At 44.7% G+C, this 9511-nt stretch overlaps 1 protein-coding gene across 3 annotated transcripts in view; it reads left to right on the top strand.

Annotated features, from left to right (window-relative positions):
• LOC137379737 (E3 ubiquitin-protein ligase TRIM33-like) overlaps nt 1-9511 on the top strand; it is a 163141-nt gene that overhangs the window by 110195 nt on the left and 43435 nt on the right. For 2 of the 3 annotated variants that reach the window (XM_068051040.1, XM_068051041.1), the window contains exon 10: nt 2993-3166. The exons of the other annotated variant lie outside the window; for it this stretch is intronic. In XM_068051040.1, coding sequence (XP_067907141.1) covers nt 2993-3166 — 174 coding nt within the window. The remainder of the gene's footprint in view (nt 1-2992; nt 3167-9511) is intronic. 3 annotated transcript variants of the gene reach the window in all.

Here is a 9511-nt window from a genome sequence, read left to right on the forward strand (position 1 = left end):
GGGTGCCTGCAATGGAAAGGATTCCATTCCTCAGTGCTAACATCCCTCAGTGTGATGACCCAGAAAGTTGGAACAGGAGCTAGTAGACTAGATTGCTGCAGGGCAGGAAGGGTCACCGCCCACTCCAGCTTCACCTGACAGCCCAGTCCAGTCCAAGGGAATATACAATGGATGCTAGGACCCTAGGAAGTACAGAGGGTCAGAGGGACCTTGGTGTACCTGTCCATAGATCACTGAAGGCAGCAGCACAAGTAGGTAAGGTGGTTAGGAAGGCATATGCAATACTTGCCTTTATTAGCCGAGGCATAGACTATAAGAGCAGGGAGGTTATGATGGAGCTGTATAAAGTGCTAGTTGGCTACGAGCCAAGTGCTGGAAAATGGGATTAGAACAGATAGGTAGGTACTTGATGGCCAGCATGGACATGATGGGCTGAAGGGCCTGTTTCTGTGCTGTATAATTCTATGACTCTATGACTCTAGGTACTTATCCAGACAAGCTCTAAGGTTTGACTTTACCGACTAGGAGCTATGCCTGCAGCAGGGGACTTGTGTGCCCAGAAATACGGATTGCAGTGTAATAGCCGGAGACTGCTACACTTATACTCAAGTAACATGTATCTCAGTATCACTCGTTGATTGCGGATAAGTTTCAAAAGGGAAGATTAACTTTTGGAACAGTTGGTACTCGTTTACTTTTTAATGGTGGATATTTTGGTGCAATATTGAGGTGAGGCATGTTTGTGCTGGAGAATGGACCAAATTCCAACTCTGCCCCCCACTGTCTGAGTGAGGCTTGCTCGAAGGTTCAGGATGGCACGGGTAGGTGGAGAATAGACCTCCAGTGTGGCCTGGGCACCAAACGCCTGTAGCCTTCGAGTGCGATTTCCAATCTGCACCAACTAATGTTGGGTCCATGGGCAGCCTAGTATTGTGGGCCCATTGAGAGTGCCCAAACATGCTTTTCATCCAGGAGCCCAGTGGCCAGCAGAGACAGTGACCATCGTCCCACCAGTTTGGTTGCATTTAAACCCTGATCTCGAGATGTGAGGCCATTTTATCAATCCAATCTCCATGACCGACAATCACAGAACCTTGCAGCACAGGAGGAGGTCATTCAGCCCATCATGCCTGTGCTGGAGCTTTGAAAGTGCTATCCAATTACTTGCACTCTCCTGCTCTTTCTCCAGAGCCCTCCAGTTTTCTCTCCAAGTATTTTATCCAGTTCCCTGCTGAAAGTTACTATTGAATCTGCTTCCACCACCCATGCAGGCAGCACAATCCAGCTGATCAAAACGTGGTGTGTTTATTTTTAAAGGAAAATCTCATCTCTCCTCTGGGTTCTTTTGCCAATTACCTTAAATCTGTGTCCTCTGGTTAGTGACCCACCTGCTGGTGTAATCAGTTCCTCCTCAGCATCATAGAAACTCATGACACAGAAGGTTATAGTAACATGTTGTTACTCTTCAAAATCATGAAGAGATTTGATGCCTCATTTAAACCTCCCTTTATTTTTTTTGCTGCTCTGAGAACAAGCCCCAGCGTCTCCAGTCTCTTCGATCTTTTAGTCACTGGTAAATATTTTATTCTGTATATTTCTTGGTCCAGTTCCCACTGCTTACAGTGGACAGGGGCATACAGCACCACACGCAATGGGCAGTATAAAATGGTAATGTTAATAAAATTAAAAATAATGTTAACACAGTTTTGCAGACTGCCAGAGGCAGTTAAGATTCACACTGCACCAATGATTTACTTTCCAATCTGGGCTAGTTATTACAGCTGATGAACTGTTTGCATAAATTCACAGGAAAAATAGCATCTATGCTGGCCTTGTTTTGATCAGTCCTCAGTTGGGGAAATTTCTTGCACAGCCAGGCAGCGTTTGGTGAAGGATTGTCATCGGAAAATATCAGATATCAAAATCAAGTCTGCCTCAGTAATATAAAAGCAAAATACTGCGGATGCTGGAAGTCTGAAATAAAAACAAAGTGCTGGAAATACACAACAGGTCTGGCAGCATCTGTGGAGAGAGAGAAACAGTTAACGTTAACAGAAGGTCACAGACCTGAAATGTTAACTCTGTTTCTCTTTCCACTGATGCTGCCAGACCTGCTACGTATTTCCAGCCCTCTGTTTTTCTTCTTCTTCTTTGGCCTCCTTGTCTCGAGAGACAATGGGTAAGCGCCTGGAGGTGGTCAGTGGTGTGTGGAGCAGCGCCTGGAGTGGCTATAAAGGCCAATTCTATCATGACAGACTCTTCCACAGGTGCTGCAGATAAAGTTGGTTGTCGGGTCTGTTACACAGTTGGCTCTCCCCTTGCGCTTCTGTCTTTTTTACTGCCAACTGCTAAGTCTCTTCGACTCGCCACTCTTTAGCCCTGCCTTTATGGCTGTCCGCCAGCTCTGGTGATCGCTGGCAACTGACTCCCACGACTTGTGATCAATGTCACAGGACGTCATGTCGCGTTTGCAGACATCTTTAAAACGGAGACGTGGACGGCCGGTGGGTCTGATACCAGTGACTAACTCTCTGTACAATGCGTCCTTGGGGATCCATGCGGCTCACATGGCCAAGCCATCTCGAGTGTCGCTGGCTCAGTAGGGTGTATAAGCTGGGGATGTTGGCCGCCTCGAGGACTTCTACGTTGGAGATACGGTCCTACCACCTGATGCCAAGGATTCTCCGGAGGCAGCGAAGATGGAATGAGTTGAGACGCCGCTCTTGGCTGACGTACGTTGTTTACTTATGCCTCAATAATGCTGTTTTTATTACATTCAGTATACCTTAATAAGGTATGGACTGGTAAGTACAGCTGTTTCTACCTGAAATTAGCAGAGCACTTAAGACACTATGAATGGCATCTTTGAAATTGATAATGCAAATGGATAATGGTGTTGAGCATGAATGTTTTAAGAAGTGGGGACTGTACTTTTGTAGAAGAACCTACAGGAGGGGCACTGCAGAAGCTGACTTGTTTGTCTTGTGTTCAGTCCCTGCAGCCACCTCGCCTCATTAGTTTGCAGAGCCTGCAGAGGAGCAATCCAAACGCCCCGCCCCCCCCGGCCCAGCAGATGCGAATGCCTCCCAACGCGAGTAGGTTGGCAGTACCCCAGCAGCACAGTGGGCCACAACACCAAATGACCACCAGCCCACTAATGCGACAGGTAAGATGGCACAGCCAGGAGAGGTCCTGGAAAGAGCTGTGGGGTTGGGCTAAGGGAGAAGCTGGAGATGGTGCTGTCTTGTATGTGGAAGTTTCTTGTAGGAGATATTTGGACTGCTTGCCGGGTAGGTTCAATCTGTTCTGCACGGCCATTTCTCAGGTAGGTATCTGGGAGTATTCATACACCCAAGGTAGCTTTAAGTTTCCCCAGACAGGGGTATGTTAATGTAGTGGTTATGTTGCTGGACTAGTGGTCTAGAGGTTTGGACTAATAACCCAGAGACATGAGTTCATAGTCCACTATGGCAGTTCAAAACTTGGATTTCAATTATAAAAATCTGGCACCTAAAAATGTAAAATTAAGTGGTTCACTAATGTCCCTTAGGGAAGGAAAACTGCCATCGACCCCATCCTGGGCCACTCATCTCCAGTCCCAATTCAACCTTGTTGACTTTTAACTACCCTCTGAAGTAAACGAGCAAACCATTCAGTTGTATCAGACTGTTAGATGAACACTTTAACCACACGGACGGCAGTGTTTGAAGTTGGTGGCTCACCACTGCTTTCTCAGGGCATCTAGGGGTGGGCAGTAAATTGCAGCCTTGCCAGTGACATCCACATCCTGAGAATGAATATGTAAAAGTCTGTCTTGTTGGTGAGTAAATCCCAAGACGCTCTCCCACTTGTTGCAGGCAAGAAACAATCATTACATTTCCTGCTGTTTCCTCCATTGCCGCAGTGGTGTTACTCAATTTCTGCCTGTGACCCGGAGTGGCTCCATCAGTTTTAATTAGTGGGGAGTGGTGGTGGGTGGTGGACAACAGGTGGGTCAAGGGAGAGGAGCTGGGGATTTCCATGGCTAAAATGGGAACTAAGGTGCAAGCTCATGGGGTGATGCGCCCACTGTGCCCAGTTCGTCCTACCAGTTTGCAGTCAGTGGCAGAGCTGCCCTCTGACAGGCTAGCATGTGGATGGTGTGGCACAGCCAGCTGGACAATGTGGTACTGTCATCTGCAGTTAGTTTTGGCTGGGGGCACTAATGTGCCATTTCTAACCACACTGTCACAATACCTCCCCCTCCCACCTCCCCTCTCTGTGCTGTCAGGTTTTGTGATCAGTGAGCTAAATGACTTCAAGCTCGCACCCGGCTCCAGACAGACCAGCTTTTCTGTGGCTGGACTTTCAGACACTTTGCCCCAACTCATAGAACAGTACAACCCAGAAGGAGGCCATTTACCCAATTGAGGCTTTCACCAACAATCTAGTTACTTTCACTCCTTGGCTCTTTCCCCATCAGCTGCAATTTTCTCTCATTTAAGTATTTATCCGATTCTCTTTTTTGAAAGCTACTATTGAATGTGTATCCACTACCCTATCAGGCAGTGCACTCCAAATCCTAACCACTCGTTTTTTAAAAAAAAAAGTATTTTCGCCCGTCACCTCTTGGTTTTTTGCCGGTCACTTGAAATCTGTGTCTTCTGGGCCTTGACGACAATAAACTTGTAGGACTCCAGTGATAGAGCAGGGGAATAGGACTGACTGGATTGCTCTACAGAGAGTCAATGGGCTGAATGGCCTCCTTCTGTGCCTTAATAATGACTCTTAAACCCTCCATGATATTAAATACCTCTTATCAAATCTCCCCATCTTAGCCTTCTCGCTGTCTCAAGGAGAGCAAGAATATTGCGATTAAATAAAGGGAAGTTTATGCTTGATCAATCTGATTGAATTCTTTGAAGGAGTAAGATGTAATATACATGAACTTTCAAAAGGCCTTCGATAAGGCACTGCATAGTAGACTCATGAGTAAGATCAGACATGTCCCTGAAACAGGTAACTTAATGGATAGCAAGTTGGCTATAGAACAGAGAGTCATACTGGCAGAAGGTTGAAAGTGGTGTTCCTCAGGAATTGGTGCTGAGGCCGCTATTTTTCATCATTCTAAATAACAATTTAGACTTGCAGATTCTTAGTGAAATATCAATTTGCAGATAACACCAAATTGAAGGATCTAGTCAATACTGAGGAAGGCTGCGGCAAAATACAACATTAATAAACTTGCAGATTGGGCATGTAAATCATAAATGAATTTCAGTATTGCTAAGTGTGAGGCATCGTATTTTGGTAGGAGTTGTAAGGTAGTTCCCCCTACTCCATTATAAATTGGTCTAAATGGAGTAGAGGTACAAAGAGATCTTGGTGTATAGATTCACAAATAATTAAAAGTAGCAATACAGGTTAACAAAGTCATAAAAAGCACAAATAAACTGGGGTTCCTTTCTCGAGACATGGGAACAGTAGTAGACCATTCAGCCCCTCAAGCCTGTTCCACCATTCAATGAGATCATGACTGATCTGTGACCTAACTCCACATACCCATGTTTATTACATATCCCTTTATACCTTTGGTTAACACAAATCTAGCAATCACAGATTTACAATTAACAATTGACCCAGCATCAACTGTTGGATAAGTTGCAACCACCAGCTAACTAGCCGTAAATGGCTATGTCCAGACATGGTCTCCAACAGTCGATTCCAAGAGGAACCAGTTTTCAAGAGGATGATTCAGTCAAAGTCAACCGGGTGAACTCTATACCACTGGGATTATGCATCATTGCATTGATTGATTTTGAGAGACTCCAGCTTTAAAAATTTATGTAACACATCTGTTAGGAATCTCTCAAAACTCTTTGCATGTGACTTGTTACTTTTGAAATGTTTTTTGTTAGGGAGCTAAACGTTTTGCCCACAGGAAGGTCCAGAAAGAAACAGCAGTGAGATGAATGACAAGTTCATCTGTACTTGGTGTTTCTGGTTGAGGGAAGAATATTGAAGACGAAACTGGGGGAAGCTCCTTGCTGTCCTTGGAGTCATGCCATGAGATTGTTCACATGAGACTTCAGGGACTCCTCTCTGTAGACGGTATTGCTCAATTTCAGCCTGAGTTTCCTGTTTTGCTTGCTTCAATCTGCGGTTCTTTCGCCCCCTCAGTACTGCACTGAAGTGTCAGCCTAGATTATCTGTTTATGTCCTTGGTATGGGACTTGACCTGTGACATTCTGGCTTGGAGAATTACAAACTAAACCAAGCTAACTCTGAGATAATCCATTTAGCTGATTATTTTTTTGAGGTGGTTTCAGTTGCTTTCAATTAAGGTCAGATCCTGATTACAGTGCACATAGATCAGTGGATTGACTCCACTTTCAATTGATATGACTGCCCATTTACTGACAGCAGTAAAAGATGACTCCATGGGAGGAGCATGTTTCACATAGTTCTGTGTGCTGGGCTGTGTGGAGTCCATTGAGAATATAGGCCGAAGCTGCAGATGCTGGAAGATGACAGGGAATCAACTGAGACGATTAGGGTTGATTTGAAGGCGACTGAACCATCATAAAATGGTTGAAAAGTCCACAAAGGATTAATAGCTGGTAAAGGGGAGAAGCTTCCTTCAAGGCACTGGCAAACCATATGGACAGTAGGAATTATGTTAGCTGTGAGGAACTAAATTTGGGTAGGCTTTATGAATGTGCGTTCCCAGTGTGGAGCTTTGTCCATCGAGGGTTCGCATTTTGAAGATTCTCAGCCTCATGTACAAATTCCTCCACGGCCTCAGCCCTCCTGAAGTCTCTAACTTCCTGCAGCTCTATAATCCTCTGAGACCTCAGCTTTCCTTCAGTGCTGGCCTTTTGTGCATTCTCCACTTCCTTCGGCCTTCAGCTGCCTGGGCCCTAAGCACTGGAATTCCTTCCCTAAACCTCTGCGCCTCTCTACTTCTCTCCTCTTTTAAGACATTCTTTAAAACTTACATCTATGGCCAAACGTTTGTCACTTATCCTAATATCTCCTTTATATAGCTCGGTGTCAGTCTTTTTCTGATTACACTCCTGTATAGTGCCTTTGAGTGCTTTACTATGTTAAAGGCGCCATGTAAATTCAAGTTGTTTATTGTATGGGGAATTCGGGCACAATGGTTAATGGACCCCGCTACATCATATGCATGTTTTCTAACTAGGCTTTTATGGTTTGATTCTACTTTAGAACTGCAGCCAAACCTGCCTTCCTCCTCCTCCTCCTCCTCCTCAGCACCGTTCTGTCTTCTGCAGCATGTGTGGGCCAAAGTATTGTGTACAGGTCGAGGCATCAAAAAGAGGAGAGATGAAATGGGGCCAGAGGAATCTTTTAATAGGAGATGCAGGCAAAATGTATATTGAAGAAACATGGCGAAAGGTTTTGCCTGTTCTTTTAGAACAATTGGATGTCAGAAGAGAGGAGCACGCTACTAATCCCCTCAGTATTGGGAGCAGCCCCTTGTTCTGGCATCTAAAGGTGCTTTTATAGTGTCACTGTCTAGTGGTTCCCACTAAAAGAACAAACAGTACAGCACAGGAACCGGCCAGTCGGCCCTCCAAGCCTGCGCCGATCTTGATGCCTGTCTAAACTAAAACCTTCTGCACTTCTGGAGACCGTATCCCTCTATTCCCATCCTATTCATGTATTTGTCAAGATGCCTCTTAAATGTCGCTATCGTACCTGCTTCCACCACCTCCCCCGGCAGCAAGTTCCAGGCACTCACCACCCTCGCACATCCCCTCTAAACTTTGCCCCTCGCACCTTAAACCTATGTCCCCTAGAAACTGACTCTTCCACCCTGGGAAAAAGCTTCTGACTATCCACTCTGTCCATGCCACTCATAACTTTGTAAACCTCCATCATGTCGCCCCTCCACCTCCGTCGTTCCAGTGAAAGCAATCCGAGTTTATCCAACCTCTCCTCATAGCTAATGCCCTCCAGACCAGGCAACATCCTGGTAAACCTCTTCTGTACCCTCTCCAAAGCCTCCACGTACTTCTGGTAGTGTGGCAACCAGAATTGCACGCAATATTCGAAGTGTGGCCTAACTAAGGTTCTGTAAAGACAGTATATATCCAGATTCACCTCATCTGATTCCAGGGAGACACCTGGAGAAGTAGTCAGACTGGTTTTGGTTGAGCATTATGTGAAGTATGTCTTCAAAAACCTGGATTTTGGTAAGACATTTAAACAAATGTTGGAAGGTGCAAACACTCCTTCTATGCTCTCTTAAGTAAACAGATTTTAACTGCAGAGGGTTGTGTATGTAAACACACACACACACACACCTCTATATACACACACACACACACACACCTCTATACACACACACACACACACACACATCTCTATACACACACATCTCTATACACACACATCTCTATACACACACATCTCTATACACACACATCTCTATACACACACATCTCTATACACACACATCTCTATACACACACACACACACACACCCCTCTATATACACACACACACCTCTATATACACACACACACACATCTCTATACACACACACACACATCTCTATACACACACACACACACATCTCTATACACACACACACACACACATCTCTATATACACACACACACACATCTCTATATACACACACACACACACATCTCTACACACACACACACACATCTCTACACACACACACACACCTCTATATACACACACACACACACACATCTCTATACACACAGTCTTTCGAGATAAGGAGGCCCAAAAGAAGAAGAATACACACACACATCTCTATACACACACACATCTCTATACACACACACATCTCTATACACACACACATCTCTATACACACACACATCTCTATACACACACACATCTCTATACACACACACATCTCTATACACACACACATCTCTATACACACACACATCTCTATACACACACACATCTCTATACACACACACATCTCTATACACACACACATCTCTATACACACACACATCTCTATACACACACACATCTCTATACACACACACATCTCTATACACACACACATCTCTATACACACACACATCTCTATACACACACACATCTCTATACACACACACATCTCTATACACACACACATCTCTATACACACACACATCTCTATACACACACACATCTCTATACACACACACATCTCTATACACACACACATCTCTATACACACACACATCTCTATACACACACACATCTCTATACACACACACATCTCTATACACACACACATCTCTATACACACACACATCTCTATACACACACACATCTCTATACACACACACATCTCTATACACACACACATCTCTATACACACACACATCTCTATACACACACACATCTCTATACACACACACATCTCTATACACACACACATCTCTATACACACACACATCTCTATACACACACACATCTCCATACACACACACATCTCCATACACACACACATCTCCATACACACACACACACC

This window comes from Heterodontus francisci, chromosome 18 (assembly GCF_036365525.1).
Source record: "Heterodontus francisci isolate sHetFra1 chromosome 18, sHetFra1.hap1, whole genome shotgun sequence".
NCBI lineage: Eukaryota > Metazoa > Chordata > Chondrichthyes > Heterodontiformes > Heterodontidae > Heterodontus > Heterodontus francisci.